The sequence below is a fragment of the Dreissena polymorpha genome, chromosome 8 (genome assembly GCF_020536995.1).
Source record: "Dreissena polymorpha isolate Duluth1 chromosome 8, UMN_Dpol_1.0, whole genome shotgun sequence".
Lineage (NCBI taxonomy): Eukaryota > Metazoa > Mollusca > Bivalvia > Myida > Dreissenidae > Dreissena > Dreissena polymorpha.
In genome coordinates, this window is record NC_068362.1 from 57,891,637 (window position 1) to 57,917,233 (window position 25,597).

The 25,597-nt window shown below is 38.0% G+C and overlaps 3 protein-coding genes across 3 annotated transcripts in view; all 3 read left to right on the forward strand.

Moving 5' to 3' along the window:
- The first annotated feature begins 293 nt into the window (after positions 1-293).
- On the forward strand, positions 294-1,581 carry LOC127841793 (serine protease inhibitor Cvsi-2-like). Its single transcript, XM_052370869.1, has 3 exons — positions 294-440; positions 1,179-1,295; positions 1,389-1,581. Exons 1-3 carry the CDS (start codon positions 341-343, stop codon positions 1,502-1,504), a joined length of 333 nt encoding a protein of 110 aa, XP_052226829.1. The 5' UTR covers positions 294-340; the 3' UTR covers positions 1,505-1,581.
- Positions 1,582-7,483: 5,902 nt separating this feature from the next.
- LOC127841795 (serine protease inhibitor Cvsi-2-like) lies at positions 7,484-10,365 on the forward strand. The gene is made up of 3 exons (XM_052370871.1): positions 7,484-7,597; positions 9,534-9,650; positions 10,184-10,365. Exons 1-3 carry the CDS (start codon positions 7,561-7,563, stop codon positions 10,294-10,296), a joined length of 267 nt encoding a protein of 88 aa, XP_052226831.1. The 5' UTR covers positions 7,484-7,560; the 3' UTR covers positions 10,297-10,365.
- A 1,899-nt stretch (positions 10,366-12,264) lies between these two features.
- The window catches only part of LOC127841788 (aspartate aminotransferase, cytoplasmic-like), an 18,679-nt gene continuing 5,346 nt past the window's right edge, over positions 12,265-25,597 (forward strand). Inside the window, exons 1-8 of the mRNA XM_052370864.1 lie at positions 12,265-12,452; positions 13,109-13,232; positions 13,896-13,953; positions 14,340-14,448; positions 17,231-17,340; positions 19,308-19,563; positions 22,780-22,945; positions 23,448-23,590. Coding sequence (XP_052226824.1) covers positions 12,341-12,452; positions 13,109-13,232; positions 13,896-13,953; positions 14,340-14,448; positions 17,231-17,340; positions 19,308-19,563; positions 22,780-22,945; positions 23,448-23,590 — 1,078 coding nt within the window. The 5' untranslated portion in view covers positions 12,265-12,340. The remainder of the gene's footprint in view (positions 12,453-13,108; positions 13,233-13,895; positions 13,954-14,339; positions 14,449-17,230; positions 17,341-19,307; positions 19,564-22,779; positions 22,946-23,447; positions 23,591-25,597) is intronic.

Consider the following 25,597-nt stretch of genomic DNA (forward strand, 5'->3'; position numbering starts at 1 on the left):
TATAGATGCGATGTTACGTCTGTGCGACGGCAGGTCTAAGTGACGTCACGTCCATGTGATGTTACATCTAGGCGCCGTCACGTCTATGCGGTTGAAAGTCGGTGCAACGCCAAGTCAATGCGACGTCACAATGTACTTTTGTCGCATGTTAAAAACTAGGGATAAATATGTCACATACCTTGTGCTTTAAGTGCCCTAAGACAAGCCTAACGCATGTCACAAACTGTACCATGTGTGTTTCTTTCTGGTTAATTTACTCGAACGACAGGTGATTGTTATACTGTATTACGAAAAAGATTGGCTTGATTGTGACCTAAGGGCAATTATCAGCCACATTTATATGGTATGTAGTATCACATGTTCGTTCACAAACTATTCGATCGCATTTGTGATACTGTTTACAATGAAAATTGTGGCATACTTTGCGGCAGTTTGCTTTGGTAAGTTGGTACCTTTATTAAGTTAACATTGCAAGTATTACAATAAAACACATTATTGTATTTTTAATTAGCAACATACGATCAATTTGACTATCCTCACATGTCATCTTACATGTATAATGCAAGGTTATAATGAATAACTATTTAGATCACTCTGACATCGGAGTGCCTGTGACTCTAGTGTCTGTCAGATTACTTTTGAGTCACTCTTTTATAGTTTAACTACTTTTGACCTTGGTTTTAATGACCAAATGTGAAATTTACCATTTCAACGTTAGTACAGTAATACATAGCTAACTTCAATTCATAAAAACCATCGATACCATCTACTTGTTTGATTTGAGCCACGTTACAAAATGGGTCTTATGACACAAAATGGGTCTTGTGACACAAAATGGGTCTTATGACACAAGTGGCCAGCGCAGCTCCATACCAGCCCGCGCATACGCGCAATCTGGTAAGGCGCTACCCTGTCAGCTAATGAGACCACAAACCGTCGCATGACTTTATAGCGGACAATGTAGCTCCTCATCAGAATGCGCGGATGCGCAGGCTGTATTGGAGCTACGCTGGTCTCACATGGAATAAGACCCATTTTGACATGAAGCGACTCATTTGATCTAACGAACTTTAACACAATTAGAATGAGATGTTCAGCTCCAATAAAAAGCACAGTTATGTTGTTTGATCAACCACGGCGGCTTTGTACATTTTGCAAACGACATACACTTGTTGCAGTATCCCTGGTAACGGGTGAGGACTGCCCACACAACAACGCCACTTCAGATTGTTCACACATGGTCTGTGCCGCCGGCTTCCATAAGGAATGCATTCGGAACGTTTGCACGTGCTCAGGTAACCTTTGTAATACTCTATAAAAATCTATAAAAGCCAAACGTGTCGTCCCTGATTTGCCTGTTTAGTTCACTATCAGTTCCTTGGTTTCAGTTAACCACGCATGCGCAACCAAGTCTGACTGCGTGGGCATTACGGACATCAAGTGTCTCCGGGAGTGGCATTGCGTGGACGCCAGGTGCCTCTGCTATGGAGACATCGGAGGCTAGCTAGAAACGTCGACGTCGTATGAAATAATTTATAATGTATTCGTAATAAATCATCCAAATAAAAATGGAAAACAAAATACCACAGTGCTGTAATTGTTCTAACATGTGTAAAGATCACTGTGTGACTTACTGATTATTGTTATATTGATAATAGTCATAGTTGTCGTAACAGACGTTTTTTTATTCAGTAATTAATGTGTATTATTACACGTAATATATTTAGACAGGGGCGTTGCTAAGGTTTACACAAATGTAAAGGCAATTAATCTATTAAAGAACGCTATAGTGGGCGATTTGCATACTGTAAATTTGGGGGAACGCAACATACATCGCTTGGAGCATATACACATGTACATTTAAAAACAATGCTTTTGCTTATATGAAATATTTAAAAAAAAATATCAAAACCGATGGTCTTTTTTAAACATATCTCCTATAGCACTCTTCTGATAATGAGTGTGCGTCACATATAAACAAACTTTATATGAGCACAGCTCTGGGAATACTGTGCTTAATGCGTGTGCGTTAAGTGCCGTCACAGATTGCCCTGCTCTGGGAATACTGTGCTTAATGCGTGTGTGTTAAGTGCCGTCACAGATTGCCCTGCTCTGGGAATACTGTGCTTAATGCGTGTGTGTTAAGTGCCGTCACAGATTGCCCTGCTCTGGGAATACTGTGCTTAATGCGTGTGTGTTAAGTGCCGTCACAGATTGCCCCGCTCTGGGAATACTGTGCTTAATGCGTGTGTGTTAAGTGCCGTCACAGATTGCCCCGCTCTGGGAATACTGTGCTTAATGCGTGTGTGTTAAGTGCCGTCACAGATTGCCCTGCTCTGGGAATACTGTGCTTAATGCGTGTGCGTTAAGTGCCGTCACAGATTGCCCTGCTCTGGGAATACTGTGCTTAATGCGTGTGTGTTAAGTGCCGTCACAGATTGCCCTGCTCTGGGAATACTGTGCTTAATGCGTGTGTGTTAAGTGCCGTCACAGATTGCCCTGCTCTGGGAATACTGTGCTTAATGCGTGTGTGTTAAGTGCCGTCACAGATTGAAGTCCACACAATTACTCTATACAACAGGGGTTGTAATATTCCGGATTGATCCGGAAATCCGGATTTCAAGGCACCAGGGTCACTTTTGAGATCAATAAAAATTCGAGTTTTGTTGGGGGGGGGGGGGGGGGGTAAGGAGTGATTCTTGGTTTATTTCAGTTCTACAGAAGATAACTCCTGCGCTGATATCATAAAATTTATTAGTGTCGTGTTCTGAGAAAACTGGGCTTAATTCATGTGCCTAAAGTGTTGTACCAGATTAGCCTGTGTAGTCTCCTTACCGAAAATCAAGTTTAGGCGGAAAGTGTCGTCCCTGATTAGCCTGTGCGGACTGCACAGGCTAATCTGGGACGACACTTTACGCACATGTATTATGCCCAGTTTTATCAGAACAAGACACATTAGTATTTATCCTGTGAATTCCAATCAACAATGCGTTTATAAACATGGAGTAACAACGAAAAAATCCCAAGTTTTAAGGTAAATTTTGACCACGTAACCTATGTTAAGAAGCTTATAAACGTAATAACTTTTTTATATTTTTATTGTTTCTTTACATAAACGATTAATTTGATAAACTGTGACATTGGAACAAAGGAAAACAACCGTGAATCTTACTTTGCGTGAACAGGTGTGTGGGGGTGGTAAATTTAGCCACTTGACGAATAATTTATGATTACGTTTTCTTGTAACAGCATCAGTTTTTAGGTGGAAATCGTTAATATTATATATATTTATGTGATATTATTTAGTGCTGTTTATATTATGGGCTAAGGTTGTACTTTTTAATGATTATTTTTTTATTTCAATTTTTCCTGTATTGATTTTTTTTTCAAAATATTTGGTTAATGTAGTATAATATTATGCTGAAAAATATAAGTAAATTCTTGAAAAAAATCTTTCTTTTGCTATAATAAAATGCATTTAAAACTGCTTGGAAATGCAATTTAGAAGGGTCTGAAAATGATTTAAATCAATTTATGTCCGGGGGACTTAGCCCCCTTTATCCCCCTGACAAAGGCGCTGCCCCTTGACCCCGCTGGTGGCCTGCAGAGCCAGACCCCTGGCTTGTTTTCAGGATTGGCAATCTGGTCCTGTTATGACCCCTGATACAATTATAAAATATGTGTATGATTTAGCCATTTCAAAGATATTTAAGACAAATGCTTAAAAATTATATTGAATCATTTGTTAAAATACATCTACTGACGGCTTTCAGTCAGGTTTCCAGCACGACTTTCAGTCAGGTTTCCGTCACGGCTTTCAGTCAGGTTTCCGTCACGGCTTTCAGTCAGGTTTCCGTCACGACTTTCAGTCAGGTATCCGTCACGGCTTTCAGTCAGGTTTCCATCACGGCTTTCAGTCAGTTTTCCATCACGACTTTCAGTCAGGTTTGCGTCACGGCTTTCAGTTAGGTTTCTATCATGGCTTTCAGTCAGTTTTCCATCACGACTTTTAGTCAGGTTTTGGTCACGGCTTTCAGTCAGGTTTCCAGCATGGCTTTCAGTCAGGTTTCCATCACGGCTTTCAGTCAGGTTCCCGTCACGGCTTTCAGTCAGGTTTCCATCACGGCTTTCAGTCAGTTTTCAATCACGACTTTCAGTCAGGTTTCCGTCATGGCTTTCAGTCAGGATTCCATCACGGCTTTCAGTCAGTTTTCAATCACGACTTTCAGTCAGGTTTGCCTCACGGCTTTCAGTTAGGTTTCTATCACGGCTTTCAGTCAGTTTTCCATCACCACTTTCAGTCAGGTTTCCATCACGGCTTTCAGTCAGCTTTCCAGTATGGCTTTCAGTCAGGTTTCCATCACGGCTTTCAGTCAGGTTTCCAGCATGGCTTTCAGTCAGGTTTCCATCACGGCTTTCAGTTAAGTTTCCATCACGGCTTTCAGTCAGTTTTCCATCACGGCTTTCAGTCAGGTTTCCAGCACGGCTTTCAGTAAGTCTCTCATCGTGGATTTAAGTCATGTTTCCATCACGGCTTTCAGTCAGGTTTCCATCACGGCTTTCAGTTAGGTTTCCATCACGGATTTCAGTCAGTTCCTTCTCGGCTTTCAGTCAGGATTCCATCACGGCTTTAAGTCAGTCTCTCATCATGGATTTCAGTCATGTTTCCATCACGGCTTTCATTCATGTTTCCGTCACGGCTTTCAGTTAGGTTTCCATTACGGCTTTCGGTCAGGTTCCAGCACGGCTTTCAGTCAGTCTCTCATCACGGCTTTCAGTCAGGTTGCTATTATAGCTTTTAGTCAGGTTTCCATCACGGCTTTCAGTCAGGTTTCCATCACGGCTTTCAGTCAGGTTGCTATTATGGCTTTCAGTCAGTTTTCCATCACGAATTTCAGTCAGGTTTCCATCACGGCTTTCAGTCAGGTTTCCATCATGGCTTTCAGTCACGTTTCCTTCATGATCTTCTTCTTTGTTATAATCTTTTTTTAAAGAAAAGTAAAAGAAGAACAATAATTTGTCTCCCTTTAATATTTTTTTCTGCAATTTTTTAGACACCAAAATGCTCTTCGTTGTTCTGTTTCTGTTGTTTAAGGTTCATAAACTTACGAGAAATTATCTCGTGTTTGCTTATGTTGGGTCCAGTTTAATGTGAGTAAACATGACATAGACCAAGGATAACAGAACATAATTGAGTTTCGCTCTGGGAAAACCGGACTTAATTCACGCGCGTAAAGTGACGTCACAGATGAGCCTGTGCAATCTAATCACAGGCTAATCAGAGCCGACACTTTCCGTCTTATGAGAATATTCGCTAAGAAGAGACTCCATTTAAAGCACAAAATACTGTGAAAGCGGAAAGTGTCGTCCCAGATTAGCATGTGAAGACTGCAAATGCTAATCTTGGACGAAACTTAACGCACGTGCATTAAGACCGGTTTTCCCAGAGCGCGGCTCGTGCGCCTTCCTTCACTTCTGCTTTGTGCCAAAAATTCGGGCGATTGTGAAATATCGTGGTGCACGTAAGGTAACTCATCATGAACAAATACAAACAGATAAGGAAATCCTTTCCATACTTGGATATGTTGAGGTCGACGAGTCCATGTGTGCGGTCTGCAATCCCTGTATGTCCCAGCATATGTCCGAATTAGTCTGGTACGTTGTCACGTTGTGACTACACTTTGTGAAATCGGAACGTTAACCCATTTACGCCTAGCGTCTAGAAAAAAAGGCCTTGGGAAACAGCGAAGACCCAGATGAGACGCCGCATGATGCGGCGTCTCATCAGGGTCTGCGCTGTTTGCTTCAAGGAATTTCTGTAAGAAATATTCTAAATATAGACATAAATATACTAGACATTCCTAATTTTGGAAAAAAATTGATCCAATTTTGAAGGATGGGAGAGTTCACTAGGCATAAATGGGTTAACCGCTTTTTGGAATCGCTGCGTTAACGTTTCATAGCATATATAGGGAGAGAGAGAGAGAGAGAGAGTACGGGCGAAATTAAGATGACGGGCGGAACTCAGGTTACAGCCGGAATTTAAAAAAATACTGGCTTAATCCTTGATCTCTGTGAGATTTTCTATAAAAAAATGCAAATCTATTTAGTCTAATGGATCATAATAACATGTCATTAAAAAGGACATTCCATAAAAAAACGAATCAAACATATGACAAAACAAATTGATAACATAGTCATTAATCGATTTTTTATAAAAAGGTAAAAAAAATTAATGCTTTGCTATGAAATATGTTTCACGGAAAACGATCATACTTTATACTGCATAATTGATTTTCGCATTTGGAATACATGTATGTCTCACAAACACTGCCCTAATCGTACATACGAATTTCTTTTGTGACAGCTTTGTTGGGGTGCAAGATGCGAAATGTGATCCCACCGCCATTTGTTATCCCAAGCATTTGACGTAATCTGAAATGTAAATTGATATTGAGTAGTAAACAATATCTATATAAGAATCATGTGTATTTTTAATCCATTTATTGTTTCAAATTGTGTTGTTTTTCCTTCAATTTACCATACCTCTATCTATACCATGACATTGGCCGTGGACTATACATACATACAATTATATCCTGTAATATTCTATATGAAAAGGGAATGTATAAACGAGAATACAAACCTGTTTTATTGTTCTGCATTATTAACAAATAACAACACACATTTTCCGAAGACTGAGACGAAATTCTCACTGCACCACAATATGAACCCCCTTTTACAACATAATTGTTGTTGATCTCACCATTTCCACATTGTATTCAATACGCTTTTTATAGGACAACTGCCAGATTTTTATATTTGTGTTAAAGGAACTTGCTCACACACTGTCGAAAGTACAATTTTGCAATGATTTTTCACCGATTCCTAAAATAAAATAATTCTGTATCGAATCAACACTAATAAACATGATACAGTAGAATCATACTACAAATTTGGTTTGTGATTTTCGTAAATAAGGACATGAAATAAATCATCCGAATAGCCATTCCGTTTTCTTTCCACGAACAAGTACCAAATCATCATGGAATTGGCACATACATACATAAAAGTATGTCGGATTACTAAAATAACAACACTTTTTAGGCTTAAACAAAGTCAAATTAACGAATATATCCCAGTTGAGCCTCGTTATAGGAAAACTAGGCTAAATGCATGTGCATTTTTTTCGTTGAAATGAAGTTTCTTCTTAACAAAAAAAAGTTGAGTCGAAAAGTGTAGTCCCTGATTAGCCTATGCGGACCTCACAGGCTAATCTGGGACGACACTTTCCGCACGTGATTTAGGCTCGCATTATTCATATTTACTTATTTTCATTTGTGACGCATTAAATATTTTAGTCACGATTGCGGTGTATTGTTGCACATTAACGGTAACACGTTTGTCCCAAACCATATTGAAAACATTTCAAACATCTCTTAAAAGGGTGATTTGCGTGACTTTTACAAGACGAGCTATGCGTTATCAGAGACGTATAAAAGGCGGCCTGGGTCAGAGGGGCCTTCACATTATTTGTTCTCAAAACTTGGATACATCAAAATGAAATTCGTGGCAATTTTTGCAGCTGTTTGCTATAGTAAGTTAATTGATTCTTTATCCTTTGCAAGGTTAACTTTTGTAAAGAAGAAACGATAACTGCTGTAATGTCCTTATCGTATCGTTTAGATACACAGCGATTGAAAATCAATATCTATATTTCTTTAAATAAAATAAAATTTAAAAATGTGTTGAAGAAAAAACACTATAGAGTACCATTGCGGCCAATTGGACAAATTAACAACTCTAATAATTGAGCATGCGCAAATGGACATTATGCCATATGCGACCACGCTCTGGGAAAACGGAAATTATGCTTGTGCGTAAAATGTCGTCCCAGATTAGCCTGTACAGTCCGTACAAGCTTATCAGGGACGACACTTGCCGCCTTAACTGTTTTTTGTTGTTGTTTAGAAGAGACTTCCATTACACGATCAATTCCATAAAAACGGAAAGTGTCGTCCCTGATTAGCCTGTGCGGACTGCACATGCATTTCAGCTGAATTTCACAGAGCTCGACTAACGTGATTTATAAAAATGCATAAAGGTAAATCTAAGATGAAACAAGATATGTGTTTGTGAAACAATTTGTCCCCCCATATATTTGACATTTGACCTTGAAGTTATGACCTTGACCTTGACTTTTCACCACTCAAAATGTGCAGCTCCACGAGACACATATGCATGCCAAATATGAAGTTGCTATCTTCAATATTGCAAAAGTTATGGCAAATGTTAAAGTTTGACGATTTTAACCCATATATTTGACCTTTGACCTTGAATAATGACCTTGACCTTTCACCACTCAAAATGTGCAGCTCCATGAGATACACATGAGATACACATGAGATACACATGCATGCCAAATATGAAGTTGCTATCTTCAATATTGCAAAAGTTATCGCAAATGTTAGTTTGACGCAAACAAACCAACAAACAAACAAACAGGCAGGGTAAAAACAATATGTCCCCCTCCCAGTATAGACTGGGTGACATAAAAAATAGAATGTATTCACATACAAAAACGCTTGTAAGTTGGCACATTTTATATTTAATAACACGAACCATATGTTTTGATCTATTACACTGAGTAACGAAACTACGTACAATTTTATCTTAAATCCCAAGTAAGACAGCAATTTTCCCCACACTAATGTGTGTTCAATCAAATAATAAATGTTGTTTAATGGGTGAAGTTTAAACACTTTAGATCCGGTACGACATTTTCTAGATTTTCGCTAAGAAGAGACTTCCACTAAACATAAAATACCGTAAAAACGGAAAGTGTCGTGCTGATAAGAATGTGCGGACTGCGCAGGCTAATCTGGGATGACAATTAACGGACATGGATAAGATCAATTTTTTCTAGAGCGAAGCTCATTTACATACATGTTTATAACTTATTTCAAGAAAATAAAGCACTGAACTTACAGGAACCATTTAAATCTAAACATGTAATCATAAAACAACAGGCTGCTGCACGAAATAAAAGAAGATCAGTATCTAATATTACTTTACTCATGTACATGACTTTCTTACATTAATTACAAACTATCCATTTATATATTGTATAATAACGACCGCTGATTGTCCGATCAACTACGTAAATGAAGAATATATGAACCGCGCTCTGGGAAAACAGGGCTAAATGAATTGCGTAAAGTATCATCCAGATTAGCCTGTACGTTTTCGCACATGCTTATAAGTAACGACACGTTCCACCTATCGGTAGACTGTATTCTCGTTTAGGAGAGACTTCCTTTCAACGAAAAAATCGATAAAAGCGGAAAGTTTCGTCCCTGTTTAGCCTGTGCGAACTGCACATGCTTATCTTGGACGACACGTTACGCACATGCATTATGACCTGATTTCTCAAAGAGAGGTTCATTTTTTAAATCTCCACTTTATGGACATTAATGTGGTAAACATGTTTAAAATATGTATTACATCTTGCCACATTTACCCTTAAATTGCAGTCGCCATGATAACGGCGGAGGATTGTCCCACCAACAATGTTAGCACCGAGTGCACACACCTGGTCTGCGCCACTGGTTTCCACAAGGAATGCATACGCAATGTCTGCACGTGCTCAAGTAAGACATTTTATATGAGCCTCGCTCTGGGAAAAAGGACTTTAATGCTTGCGCGTAGAGTGTCATCCCAGATTAGCCCGTGCATTCAAACCAGGGACAACACTTACCACCTAATTGGATTTTCGGTAAAAAGAGAATATCTTTAAATGAAAAATTCAATAAAAGCCGATGGTGTCGTCCCTGATAAGCCTATGCTAATCTGGGACGACACTTTACGCACATGCATTAAACCCCGTTTTCCGTGCCTATACAACCTTAAACAGTTTTCTTAACAGATGTTGATGTTTTATACTTGTACAATACACGTACAATACACGTACAATATTAGCTTGTGTAGCCCGCACAGGCTAATCAGGGACGACGGTTTTCGCTTTTAAGTATTTTTTGGGGTGTAAAGGAATTCCTTCGTATTAAAAATCCAGTCTAGGTGAATAGTATCGTCCCAGATAATATTTGCGAAATTTAAAGTACATACATTAAACCCATATTTCCAGAGTGCGACGCAATCATTTGTTATTGTGTTCCATTTACAGCGGATGTTGAGTGCGCCCTCCAGCGGGACTGCCATGACAGCGGTAACAGAACCTGCAACCGGGAATGGCACTGCGTAGACGGGAGATGCCGCTGCTTCGGGTCCCTTGGTTAAACCTACAACAACAACCACACGTGTATTATACCTATGTACACATGTAAATAAAGGCATGAGCTCACCATACAGACTCTTGGTTAAACCTTTACTCAGAAACGCATTTTGACAAATGTGTAGTCCCTTGGAAAATAAAATAAAATAGCTTTATGCTAGATTCATTTTAAAGGATTCGTTTCCAACCTTTAGATACTGATGAGCAGCAAACAGCAAAAAAACTGAACAGACTGCAAGTCTCCGGTACTCGCAGGCTGTTCTGATTTTATTCTGGTTGCATCAAGCGATTTCCATTTTGCCGCTAAGCAGAAATGTTTTTTATAATGAACAATAACTATGAGTGCATCGATAACAATGTATGCATGAAAATAAATGCATGAGCTCCATATACAAACTGTGTGTTAGTTGCGTTGCTCTTGGTCGTTCAATTACTCCTGCTAACGAACTTGTGTTTAACCCATTCATGCCTAGTGGAATCTCCCATCCTTCTAAATTGGATCAATTTATTTCCAAATTTAGAGACGTCTAGTATATTTATTTTACAGAAATTCCTTTAAGTAAACAGCGCAGACCCTGATGAGACTCCGCATCATGCGGCGTCTCATCTGGGTCTTCGCTGTTTGCCAAGGCCTTTTTCTAGACGCTAGGCATAAATGGGTTAATTCCTACCCAGAAGAACTTCAAATCGTTGGTTAATTCCCTTTTTTCAACGATAGTCGAAATAAAATATTTTAAAATGAAATACATGTATATTTTTGTTATTTCGCTCAGTGCCTATTAAACGTGCAAATAATAATACGTCGGAGTACGTATTTCATTTATGCTATATCACGCAAAAAGTTGTATATATATGCAATAAAGTATGGAAAAAAATAATACACCATGTACTTCAGTAATAATAAGAAAGCTTTTAATCTATAATTATGCATCTGGTTATATGACACTTTGACGGCAAATCGTGCTCTACGCGCGCGTAGAGGTCACTTCATTTATGGCATTTTACACCTTGTGTATTTAGCCAATGTAACTTTTTTATGTTACACATGTGTGCGATTAAAATATTGTCATTATCTAACACTGAAATAAAAGTTACATTGGCTTAATATTCTTATACCATAACGTTATTTGTTTTATTAAACATAAATATTTTATCGTTGCTGACCGGTTGACGGTGGCAAATAAGACTTTATGTGTACTGGACGAGTCATACCTTCGGGGGCTTTTCCCCGAAATTGAAGCTGGACAAGGCAACACCCGTGTGGCCTGCTTCCTCTTCAGACAATTCAGCCCCGCCCGTCTCCTACTTGTCCCAGCTCCACATGCGGTGCTCCTTGAAACGTGAATGCGTTAAACGGTATCGTCCAGTGGTTCTTTCAATCTATACGAAACAGCTAGCGCGAGAAGACTTCCGACTCGAGAGAGTAGGCGGAACCTTCTGCAATAAGCGGAGGCAGCCGCAGAAGTTTCACGTGTAGTATGTCCTCATTCCTCAACCTGCCCGATCTGTTGTTTAATCACAAAAGAGGTTAAATCGTCATATATGCATTGCTGGTTTATGGAGGGGCTTTGCTCATAATTTAATAACATTGCGTGCAAAGAATATTTACATACAGCTTTAACAGCGTGTTAAAAGCGGATAATTGCAACAAAATGTTGTATTTCCTCCATAAAATAGGACGTTCCTTTATGGAGCACGTACCGTATTTTAATTGCACGAAGCACGTGCACGTGCGCGCGTATTAAAGTTTAATTGTAATCAAAATATGCATATGCATATCCTCGTTCATCTATATTATGAATTATATTACATGTTATCTACTATAAATCTGTTTATGCTATCTGCCGTGCTTTTTTTCAACCTGAATAAACCGTTATATAATACTTTTGCATATCTGTTTAACGAGTATGTGAGAATTATTTATAAATAATTGCATCCGCCATACAACGCCGATCAAAGCTAGCTTGAACCGGAAGTGGTATAATATATGCCTTGACAACATTGAACATTGCCCTCACTGTGAATTGAAAGGTGGAATACAGCGACAAGATGGCTTCGGTTTTCAGCGATATCGAAATGGGGCCTCCAATAGAGGTTTTTAAGATGGTTGCAGAATTTAATGCGGATCCACACCCAGAGAAAGTGAATCTAAGTGTCGGCGGTATGTTTGCCCTTTTTTCTGCGCGTGAACTTTAATTGACATTTGGTGACTGTTCGTACTCAATCTTTTCGAACTTATGCTGGTATGTGCGATGTAAATACCATATTCAAAGCTTTGTTACACTTGCATTTATTAAATAGTCATTTCCGACAACTAAACTTCAATCAAAATGAAGAAATTCGTACTTTTGCAAGTGATAACGACTTAGAATGTATCAGATACATTACTTTTTGTCGTTTCGTAATTTGTCCTCTGCCTTTTCGCGCAGTGTATGTTTCGTTCCTTAGGTTCAATTCTTTATGAATGATATAGCTTTAATATGAAATCTATTTAAAAATAGAACTAGCAAATCGGGTTAAATGTTTGATGAGAAAATATGCGCTATTTTCGTTTTAATTGGTTTAAGACTTAAAATTTTGTTAGTACGGGTAAGCAAAAACAACTTGAAATGTCCTGCAAATTGGTGGGTCACCAAAATAGGTACGTTGTACGTATTTGATAGGCTATTTCCATAAAATGTAAATAGCAAACAAAATATTTTATATAATATTTTTCTTCATCCATTAAGTTCTACAAGTTGACTTTCATGAACTTGGCAGTTGGCTTTTTCAGTTGCTGGTCACAAGAATGTGTCTCACCCGTACACTCTATTTCAGCATATCGCGGTAACGATGGAAAACCCTGGGTGCTGCCAGTCGTGCGCACAGTGGAGGCTCAGATGGCGTCAGATCAGACCTTGAACCATGAGTACCTGCCAGTAGCTGGTCTACCGGACTTCAGGTGAGACACACTGCAGTCTTGCATACTCTAGGCAATTGCTCTGGGAAAGCTGGGCTAAATGCATGAGCATAGTGTTATTTCCAGATTAGCCTGGGCAGTCCACATAGGGTAATCAGGGAATACACTTTACATCTAAACGGGATTTTCACTAAGAAGAGACTTCCTTTAAACAAAACTACAGCATCTAATCATGGACAAAACTTACAAAAACGCTGTGAGCCCAGTTGTCCAAGACTGCGACTCATTTTAGAGAATTGTTTTTTAAATAATCAGTATTTACCAGTATCCTAAATCAGACATATGGTCAATCTGTCAGGTAGAGTCCATATACATGCTTCTTACTGTGAACGTTTTTTATTTCTTGTAAGACATGTTGTTTGGTTGTGTTAAGATGATGTTGTGTTTTTTTTTATGTTTTGTCTAACAAGTTTCAAGACAATCTGGTCTCAGAATGTGATGACGTTATGCATAATAATAGAGTTTTTTGTTAAATCTCTGTGTTAATTAATGTTTCATTTGAACAGAACATTTTCTGTAACACGCTGTCTTGTTGAAATTACAGTACAAGAGCCAAATGCTCTCTGCAAATACCTTCTACAAAATAATTTTTATCTGCAACACTTTTTTGTAATACACTACTTATCTATGAATGGCATATTTCAGAACAGGGGCGTGTAAGATGATTTTGGGAGAAGAAGATCCTGCAATTGTTCAAAACAGGGTAGGTAGGCTTGACTTTGTCTTACATTTGAAACAACATAATTAATTTTATTTATGCATTTTTCCATTAAACAAGGCTTTACCTGGAGTTTTATGTTCCACCAAATTTGTTCCAATATTTTTTTTTTTATTAAACAACCCTCAGTCCTGGGTCAATTAATCCCAAGCCTCTGAAAAAAAACACATTTTAATTAATTAATATGTTGATAATTTATTAGTTTGAAAGATTAAATGTATGCTCAGAACTTTTATGATCATGATGAAAACTCACTGGCTCAACTCGTGTCTTAGTACCTCAAATTATTAGCAATTAAAATGACTGCTACACACTAGCCTCAACATAATATTAGCTAACATAAACACATATAAAATCTTAAATCTTTGAAGGTGGCAGGCGTTCAAGCATTGGGAGGAACAGGTGCCCTTAAAGTGGCTGCAGATTTCCTGAGGCAGAACATGAAGTATGAATATGTCTATGTATCCACACCAACCTGGGGTGAGTGTCGCCTCTATAGCTCCTCCTTGTACTTGCATGCCTACTGGCTCCACTGCTATGAAAAGTTTTGCCTTGTTCTTGGCAAAATGGGCTTAATGCATGTGCGTTAAGTGTCTGCACAGGCTAATCAAGGAGGACATTTTCAGCTTTTTTTATGCCCCCTTCGAAGAAGAGGGGGTATATTGTTTTGCACATGTCGGTCTGTCGGTCGGTCCGTCCACCAGATGGTTTCCGGATGATAACTCAAGAATGCTTAGGCCTAGGATCATGAAACTTCATAGGTACATTGATCGTGACTGGCAGATGACCCCTATTGATTTTCAGGTCACTAGGTCAAAGGTCAAGGTGACTCGAAACAGTAAAATGGTTTCCGGATGATAACTCAAGAATGTTTACGCCTAGGATCATGAAACTTCATAGGAACATTGATCATGACTGGCAGATGACCCCTATTGATTTTCAGGTCACTAGGTCAAAGGTCAAGTTTACAGTGACTCGAAACAGTAAAATGGTTTCCGGATGATAACTCAAGAATGCTTACGCCTAGGATCATGAAACTTCATAGGTACATTGATCATGACTGGCAGATGACCCTATTGATTTTCAGGTCACTAGGTCAAAGGTCAAGGTCACAGTGACTCGAAACAGTAAAATAGTTTCTGGGTGATAACTCAAGAATTCTTAGGCCTAGGATCATGAAACTTCATAGATACATTTATCATGACTGGCAGATGACCCCTATTGATTTTCAGGTCACTAGGTCAAAGGTCAAGGTCACAGTGACAAAAAACGTATTCACACAATGGCTGCCACTACAACTGACAGCCCATATGGGGGCATGCATGTTTTACAAACAGACCTTGTTTAATTTTTATTTTAAAGGTGGTCTCTTCTAAACAAAAAATCCATGTCCAGGTGGAAAATGTTGTCCCTGATAAGACTGTGAAAATTTTACAGGCTTATCATGACGCACATGCGTTAAGCCCAGTTTTCCCAGACAACCAGAAAACTCTTGATTATCCTTCCTTATCTTTTGCTCTCATGTGTAAAGCTTGAATTAAGTTAATATATGAGCCGCATCATGCGACAATGTGACTTCCATAAAGTCACCCATGGTTTTGTGGACTTATTAGAAGTTAAAGTAGCTCCTAACCAGTGTGCGTAAATGCACAGGCTGATCAAGAGCTACACGTGCCTTTTAGCACAAAGCAGCTCAAATGTGGTATCTTTATTTCTCACACTTTGAAAACGTGGTATTAGTAAATTTGCTTGAAAGGCCTCCTAGTAGGGAGAAAGGCAACACTATTTTTACCAAATATGGATAAATTCAGGTGGAAGTTAAGAATGTAATAAAGAAAGTTTCATAATTGCTAAAAAATGTGTAATGCTTATACTTTTGAAATGAAATTATCATGAGATACATGTTACCCTTGCAAAGATTTTTTAAATGCATATTTTTATGTCCCCAACCACCATAGTGGGGGACATATTGTTTTTGCCCTGTCTATTGGTTTGTTTGTTTGTTTGTGTGTTTGCGTCAAACTTTAACATTTGCCATAGCTTTTGCAATATTGAAGAAAGCAACTTCATATTTGGCATGCATGTGTATCTCATGGAGCTGCACATTTTGAGTGGTGAAAGGTCAAGGTCATCCTTCAAGGTCAAAGGTCAAATATATGGGTCAAAATTGCTTATTTAATGTACACTTCGCAACATTGAAGATAACAACTTGATATTTGGCATGCAGGTGTATCTCATGGAGCTGCACATTTTGAGTGGTGAAAGGTGAAAGTCAAGGTCATCCTTCAAGGTCAAAGGTCAAATATATGGGGACATAGTGTTTCACAAACACATCGCTTGTTGATAATGATTTTGATTAACTACCAAGTCATTGCTGTGGGAAAACAGGACACAATGCCTGTGTGTAAAGTGGCATCCAGAGTTAGCCTGTGCAGTTCGCACAGTGTTATAAGGGACGGCACTTTCCACTTTTATGGAATTAGTCTTCAAAGGAAGTCTCTTCTTAGTGAAAATCCACTATAGCCAGAAAGTGTCGTCCCTGATTAGATCTAGCTAGGGCAGACTGAAAAGGCTAAACTGGGATGACACTTATACACATTTAGCCCTTTTTTCCTAGGATGAGGCTCATCAGGCTTCAAAAAGTACGCCTGATAGTAGGCTGACAACATTTTGTGCCTTGATGGTCTAAATGTTTTCATACAATAACGTTTTGAAAAACTTCACCCATTCCTTGATTGCCATTTGGGAATAAGATTTGTCCAACAAATTCCTCAGACTACTTTCTATTGAGCCTCTTTCTGGGAAAACTGCATAAAGTGTCTGCACAGGCATGTAAGGGACAAAATTTTCCGCCTTAACCCTTTGCATGCTGGGAAATTTGTCGTCTGCTAAAATGTCGTCTGCTGAATTTCTAAAATTAGCATTTTCTTCGATTTTTTTTTCAAAGAATACTATCAGAATAGCAAACAGTTTGGATCCAGATGAGACGCCACGTTCTGTGGCGTCTCATCTGGATCCAAACTGTTCGCAAAGGCCTTCAAAATTCGGTTCCCGCACTGAAAGAGTTAACTGGATTTTGGTTTGGAAGAGACTTCCTTTCAACAAAAAATGCAATAAAAGCAAAAGTGGTATCTTTGATTAGCCTGTTCTGACTCCACAGGCTAACCTGGGATGACACTATGCACATGCATTAAGCCCAGTTTTGCCAGAACAAGGCTCTATTGGTCATGCTTAGTGATTTGACTGCTCTGTCTGTTAACAGAAAACCACAAGAGTCTGTTCACTAAAGCCGGGTTCAAAGTGAAGGAACACCGCTATTGGAACGCCAAGACCTGCAGCGTCGACCTTGAAGGCATGTTAGAGGATCTACGGGTGAGTTTCCTATCAAACTCTTCTAGTATCCAGTTATTTAACCCATTACCACTCAAATACCCACTTTGATGTGTTGATCCTTGTCTTATGGACACCTGTCTTGTTTGGATTTTTTCATGACCAGATCAAGCTAGATTCAAGAAATATGTTGAGCATGTTGTCATTTAACCATTGATCTAAAAAATATGCTAGGCATGTAGAAATTAAAGTATCCAATCAATCTAACTGATTTAGCAATGTAAAGGATGAAAAAACTGTAAAAAAATCATTAACACAGGTAGCACTTGTTTTGCTTAGAATCCCTTTTTGGTGTACAATTTGTTAATCTATTTGAGTCACACTTTGAGAAAACTGGATCTTCTCATGTAATGCATGTGCGTAGTGTCATCCCAGATTTGACTGTGAAGTCCACATAGGCATGTGCGTAGTGTCATCCCAGATTTGACTGTGAAATCCACATAGGCATGTGCGTATTGTCTTCCCAGATTTGACTGTGAAATCCACATAGGCATGTGCGTATTGTCGTCCCAGATTTGACTGTGAAGTCCACATAGGCTAATCAGGATGATACTTTCCTCCTTAACTCGATTTTTGCTCATAGGACTTCCTTTTAAACGAAAATTACAATAAAAACGGACATTGTCTTCCCTGATAAGCCTTTGCAAACTGCACAGGCTAATCTTGTACAGTACTTTATGCACAGGCTAATCTTGTACAGTACTTTATGCACAGGCTAATCTGGTACAGTACTTTATGCACAGGCTTATGTGGTACAGTACTTTATGCACAGGCTTATGTGGTACAGTACTTTATGCACAGGCTTATGTGGTACAGTACTTTATGCACAGGCTCATCTGGTACAGTACTTTATGCACAGGCTAATCTGGTACAGTACTTTATGCACAGGCTAATGTGGTTCAGTACTTTATGCACATGCTTTAAGCCCAGTTTTCCAGTGTGAGGCTTATTTAGTTTATTTAGCTTTAATAACTAACTGCCAATGAATTACTTCCCCATGTACACAGGCTTCTCATGAATTATTTCCCCTGTATACAGGCTGCCTACCAAAGTCTGTAGGAATCCTAGAGGTTAATGAATTATGTCCCCTGTATACAGGCTGCTCCACAGAAGTCTGTAGTGATGCTAATGTTAATAAATTATGTCCCATGTTAACAGGCCGTCCCACTTAAGTCTGTTATGATCCTTCATGTTAACAAATTATTTTCCCTGTAAACAGGCTGTTCCACCAAAGTCCATAGTGATCCTACATGTTAACGAATTATGTCCCCTGTATACAGGCTGTTCCACCAAAGACTGTAATGATGCTACATGTTAACGCATTATTTGCCCTGTATACAGACTGCCCCACCAAAGACTGTAATGATCCTACATGTTAACGCATTATTTGCCCTGTATACAGACTGCCCCACCAAAGACTGTAATGATCCTACATGTTAACGCATTATTTGCCCTGTATACAGACTGCCCCACCAAAGACTGTAATGATCCTACATGTTAACGCATTATTTGCCCTGTATACAGGCTGCCTACCAAAGTCTGTAGGAATCCTAGATGTTAATGAATTATGTCCCCTGTATACAGGCTACTCCACAGAAGTCTGTAGTGATGCTAGATGTTAATGAATTATGTCCCATGTTAACAGGCCATCCCACTTAAGTCTGTTATGATCCTTCATGTTAACAATTATTTTCCCTGTAAACAGGCTGTTCCATCAAAGTCCATAGTGATCCTACATGTTAACGAATTATGTCCCCTGTATACAGACTGCCCCACCAAAGACTGTAATGATCCTACATGTTAACGAATTATGTCCCCTGTATACAGGCTGTTCCACTAAAGTCCATAGTGATCCTACATGTTAACGAATTATGTCCCCTGTATACAGACTGCCCCACCAAAGTCTGTAATGATCCTACATGTTAACGCATTATTTGCCCTGTTTACAGACTGCCCCACCAAAGTCTGTAGTGATCCTGCACGCTGTGGCCCACAACCCGACAGGTACCGACCCCACTCAAGAGCAGTGGAAGCAGATAGCAGACGTCTGTGAAGAGAAGAAACTCTTCGTTTTGATGGACTGTGCATACCAGGGCTACACCTCAGGCGACCTGGATAAGGACGCCTGGTCATGTCGGTACTTCTCACAGCGGGGCTTTGAGTTCTTTATCGCCCAGTCCTTCAGCAAGAACTTTGGCCTTTACAGTGAGTATTGTTTTGGAATTCAGTGTTCTAATAGATTCTTTTGTAAATGTCTTTCATTTTTAAATTAGTCTTCAATATTATCTAATCACAGCACTGCACTATTATCCTATCATAACAACGCAAGATGATCAAATTATAACACATCATTATGGGGTTGTTTACCCTCGGGACTTAGGTTAGAAACCATTGCCCGAGCACACTGCTTTACATAAAACTCTACGTTCAAGAAGCCGAAAACGGCTATAATATGGTCAGCCTGATTTTACTGGGCTGTACCATTTATAATACAACAATACATTGCAGTGTTGATGCGGTGCTTCAATAAAAATCTATTGGTTTAAAATATCTGTACTTTTCTATTCAAAAAGCGTTAAAAAAACGCCGTATTCGATAAACTTAATGGACAATGTCTTGCCTAAAGCTGTTAGAAAGCGGCATTTTCATTGGTTGACAGTATTTAAAGCCTGGCTATGATTGGTTATCTCTTTCACGTCGGGGCAAACGCAAGTAGGTCAATCCGTTTGAGTCTATTTGAATTTTATATGATTGGTATATGTTATTAAACCACTATGAAGATGTTATATTAATATTATTGTTATTATTATTATTATTTTTATTATTATATGTATGTTGTTTGTTTTGAAAAGAGAGAGAAGGAGAGGAATAGCCCAATTGTTATAAGTATTGATGGTGAAAACACATACTATTTATTATATGTGGTATCATCATTACTAGACCCATTGTTCAGTATTTACTGCAATGGGTTTTGGAGTCTTGAAACTTTGTGATCTGTGTTTTAAATGTCAAAATCCAAATAGGATTACTTTTAATATAATGTTTATAAAAAAAAAGGAATACCATGGATGTGTAATATGTTTGTAAAACAAAAACAAATAATAATTTTTAAGGATTGTTCAGATCACAAAGTGGTTTAACATTGCCACTATGTATTTACATACATAATAAAGTATCAAAATTAGGTGTATATTTAAGGTTTAAATTTAATGTCATACAACAAGATCTAGGCAGTGGGAAAATATGACTATTTACAACATTAATTAGTAGGAAAGTTAGAGTCTGGTTGAATAGCTCTCATATGAAAAGAGAATTTGCATGAAGATATGCAGTTATATGGAAAATTGTAATTGTGTATATATTTATGTATGTGGCTCAATATTAAACACTTGCAGACAGGGAATATAGCCGTAGTGCTCCAACATAAGACCCTGTCTGTATGGAACTTAAAGAGGATTGGGCTATGGAGAAGAGAAGTCCCCCCAGAGTGGCATTAAAACAATATTTAAAAGTGAAATTTGTAAAAACCCTTATATAATGAGGGTAATAACTGACGTGTCGCCAACTGGTCACCTTAATAGGGCCACATAAAATCATGAGTAAAACAATGAGTAAAACAACTAAATTTGTACAAAAGTACATTATCTACAATATGTACAGTACTATATGCATTTATATATATATAATACAAATTGCCACCCTGGAGGGTTGAAAGAAGAAGAGATTTGGAGGTGTAGGCTGGAGTGAATAGTGGAATAGCCAGCAGGGACGATGCCCCTAGGTTGAACTAAGGGAGGTAATTGTGGGGATGGGGTTGTTTCACCAGGACAAGAGGGAGTGCACGGTAGATGAAAAACAGTTTGAATACAATTGAAGGAAATTTAAAAAAGCGTGATATAAAATTGGTATAAAGACCAGATATTACCTAAATGCAGGAAAAAAAGCAACACCAAAAGCTCTTATCCAACCAATATTATTAATATATTGGGGATAACAATAGAGGAAATGGTACTGAAGTACCTTATCTGCTATGTAAAATAGCAATTTAACACAGAACCGAGGCAATTTGCTATTTAAAATAGCAATTTAACATAAAATTAGGAATTTGCTATATAAATTGGCAATTTTAACAAGAATTCATGTAATACAAGGTACAAAGCCCGCTATGACGCAGAAACAGCAACACAAAGAAAATGTTAGAGCAATTGGCTATATAAAATAGCAGATTCACACAAAAATAATAAAATTTGCAAAACAAAATAGCAATTTTAACAAGATTTAATGTATAACAAGGTACAAAAATTGCTATGATGGAAAAATAGCAATATTAACAGAATCTACAATAATACCAAGGAATTGGTATTACCCTGAATAGGGCTAAATAAGGGTTTTGCAAGGTATAAGGCCCTGCACCGTGCACTCCAGTCCGACATGGCTCTTCGAGTTCCAAGGGGAAAGGGTGGGGTGTCAAAGGGGAAGAGAGGGGGTGCAATGCCGCCAACAATCCCAGGTTACTGGACAGCCAAATTATAACACTGCACACATCCAATCATAATAGTGCAAAATAATCCAATCATAACACTGCAATATCATCTAATCACAACACTGAAATATTATCAAATCATAACACTGCAATATTATCCAATCATAACAATGCAAAATGGTCAAATTATAACACTAATAATTATAATAATTTTATTTGTGCACATAACAAAATACTACAATCCATATAAACAGTTATTAACAATTCAGAAATATCACAGATAGTCACCATCATAGATAATAATACATATATATATATATATATATGTATTAAAATTATCAAATAATAACTCTGCATTATTATCCAATCAGAACACTTTGATATCACATTTTAAGTGGTTTCACCATTTAATACAACCGAGCATGTGTATGTCCTAAAGGATGCATGATGTTGTTTGTGATTTAACTCTTTCAGTGCGGGAACCGAACTTTGAAGGCCTTTGCAAACAGTTTGGATCCAGATGAGACGCCACAGAACGTGGCGTCTCATCTGGATCCAAACTGTTTGCTATTCTGATAGTATTCTTTGAAAAAAAAATCGAAGAAAATGCTAATTTTAGAAATTCAGCAGACGACATTTTAGCAGACGACAAATTTCCCAGCATGCAAAGGGTTAAAATAAATTGATATGAGCTGGGCTCTAGGAGAACAATGTCTAATGCATGTTCGTTAAATGTCTTCCCTGATTTGCCTATGAAGTGCTCTTAGGCTTATAATCGAAGACACTTTCTGCTTAAACTGAATTTTAGCTTAGTAAAGACCTCCTTTAAACAGGAAATACCATAAAAGCAGGAGCTGTCTAATCTGGGATGACACTTAACCCACATGTGTTAAGCTCAGTTTTCCCAGCTCATTGTATGTGTGTTTGTTTCCTTTCAGACGAGCGTGTGGGTAACCTGTGCGTGGTGTGCAAGGACTCTGATTCCAAGTCGAAGGTTCTGTCCCAGATGGAGCTGAATGTTAGAGTGGTCTGGTCAAACCCTTCCAACCATGGTGCCAGGATTGTTGCCACAGTACTCAACAACCCTCCACTCTATGCTGAATGGTCTGCATCCAATATTTCTACACAATAATGTTATTTATATTTTAAGGGTTGTATTAAAATTATTGTGCACTATAGTGCTTAACAAACCTCTTCTCTAAGCTAAATGGTCTGCAGCCTGTAATATTTGTTGATTTTGAGTGTTTAAATGGCTTTAGTTGGAAATTACGAAATTTAAGTGCCCAACAAAGTCATTTTTATAGAACCATGAAATTTCATGCATACAAATGTAATTGGTTTTAAAGAACATGCATAGTATTCCTATAAGCCCATCATTTTCTGTCATTGTATAGGAGCTAACTAGAATAAGGACAAAAAATACCTTGAAATCATCAAGATCATTGTAAAAATGCATTTGGTTGCTATATTGCACATAGCAGAACAAATGTGTAGCTTACTAGTATCACACATAGGTTTATGCTAGAAATAGGATTAGATACAATTCTATGCAGCTTTAAACATTACATGATCCCATTACATGACACACTGATTCCTCTGTTGCCAGGCGTGAGAGTATCAAGACGATGGCAAACCGTATCCTGTTCATGCGGGAGCAGCTTCACCAGAAGTTGAAGGCTATCGGTTGCCCGGGAAACTGGGATCATATCGTGCAACAGCAGGGCATGTTTAGCTATACAGGACTGAATGGTTTGTATCTTGTATTCTGTTAGTTATTGCTTAGTGGTACTTATTGTGGAATATTTTTCACTGAGGTCTTGTTTTTTCAGTCTACATTGACCTGGAAAATTAAAGAATATTAAGGGAATACACAATTTGTCTATGGATACTAAGTTCACATTATTGCATACAGAATAATAGGTAAGTGTTGATTATAGATCAGGTTTATCATGCGAGGTTTAGAAAACAAAAAGCACGAGCCTTGGCGACTAATCTATTATTCTATTTATCCCACTGTTTATTCAGTAAACCTTTTTATTTAAACAAAATTATTTTTCATGAGTGTTTGTGGTACTTTTATAATGATTGTAGTGTAACCAAGGTCAGTCAGTGTATTACTCGCGTTCCAAAAATAACCGCTGATCAAATTATCTCTTTTTTTTTTTAATCAGAATATTGTTCTGTGACAAAGAGTCGTGCGTTATTAATTACAATTTTATTCATATTGAATTGCAAATCTAAAAGTTTTATAACATCAATATAACATTTAGTTGTTGTATACACGGAACTACATTTGTTTACAACGTAGACCAACAATGTAGCAAGTGCCTTGGTTTATAGCAGAAATTTAATAAACTAGGCTTTAATCAACCAAATTCTCTGTAAAACTGGGTAAATATTATTTTGAAATGTACATAGTCAATGGCTGATTTCTAGAGGAATACCACTTTATTAGCAACATTTCAAACATGCGTTATAAATTATATAGGGATATAGAATTGGCGTTGTCCATTAGTCCGTCCTCCGTCTCTTACACAATTTATGGGGGAGGGGGATATCAATTAATGAAATTTGCTTGTATGTATATGAAATTTTAGTAAAATGTATGTAATTTTATCTGTGAGGATTTTTTAAAATTAATCTTTTGTTGTTTCATTCTGTTTTCCATAAATACAAAACATTCTGATAGGCAGATATAATGTTACTCATATCCATTTTTTAGCTTCATTCTGGAAAAACTGGGCTTAATGCATTTGTCTAAATAGTCACCTCAGATAAGCCTGCATAGTCTTCACAGGATAATCAGGGCAAATCTTTCCCCCTTTTATAGAATATCTTGTTGAACTGAGGTCTCTTCTATGTGGAAGTCCAGTTTTTGCCGAAAGTGTTGTCCCTGATTTCCCTTGTGCAAACTGCACAGGCTAGTCAGGAATAAGGCTTAACGCACATAATCCCGTTTTGACAGAATCAGGCTTGTATACAACAAGAAACACATTCTTTTTATATGAAATGTTCATAAATTATATGTTATTTAATATGGGATTTTTTGTGTGTGTGCATTGTTTTTTGTTTAATGCTGCGTTCCACAAATACATTACATTTTTATTGGCAGTTTTTAGCTCACCTGAGCGATAGCTCGAGGTGAGCTATTGTGATCACTCAGCGTCCGGCGTCCGTCCGTCCGTCCGTCCGTAAACAATTTGTAAACATCTTCTTCTACTAAACCATTGAGCCAATTTCAACTAAATTTCATGTGGAGCATCCCTAGGTCATGGGACAAAAGAATTGTTACAAAAAATTTGATCGCATAACCAAGATGGCCGCCATGACCATATATGGTAAAAACCTTAAAAAATCTTCTTGTCAGAAACCGCTCATCAGATTTTCAAAAAATTTCACAGGGATGACCTTTGAGGGCTCCCCTGAAAAAGTTGTTCAAAGAAATTTGATTCGTCAAAAAACATGGTCGCAGGAGCTCGTTGAACTTTGCATGTTTATTCGTTTTTGCCTATTTTGTGAAAACTTCAAAAATCTTCCACATTTTTTGTCCGATCCTTTCCAAATTTGCACAGTGTCTTTATATCAATGAGGACACGAACCCTACAAAAAATGAGCATTATTGGTCCATGAAGTACAGAATTACCTCCCCTTGAATTGAGAAAATGGTGTTTATGCAATAAAGTCCAAATTTTTCATCCAATTCTTTCCAAACTTGTAAGGATTTAGCATGGTTCAAACAAGGGAAACAACTACGGT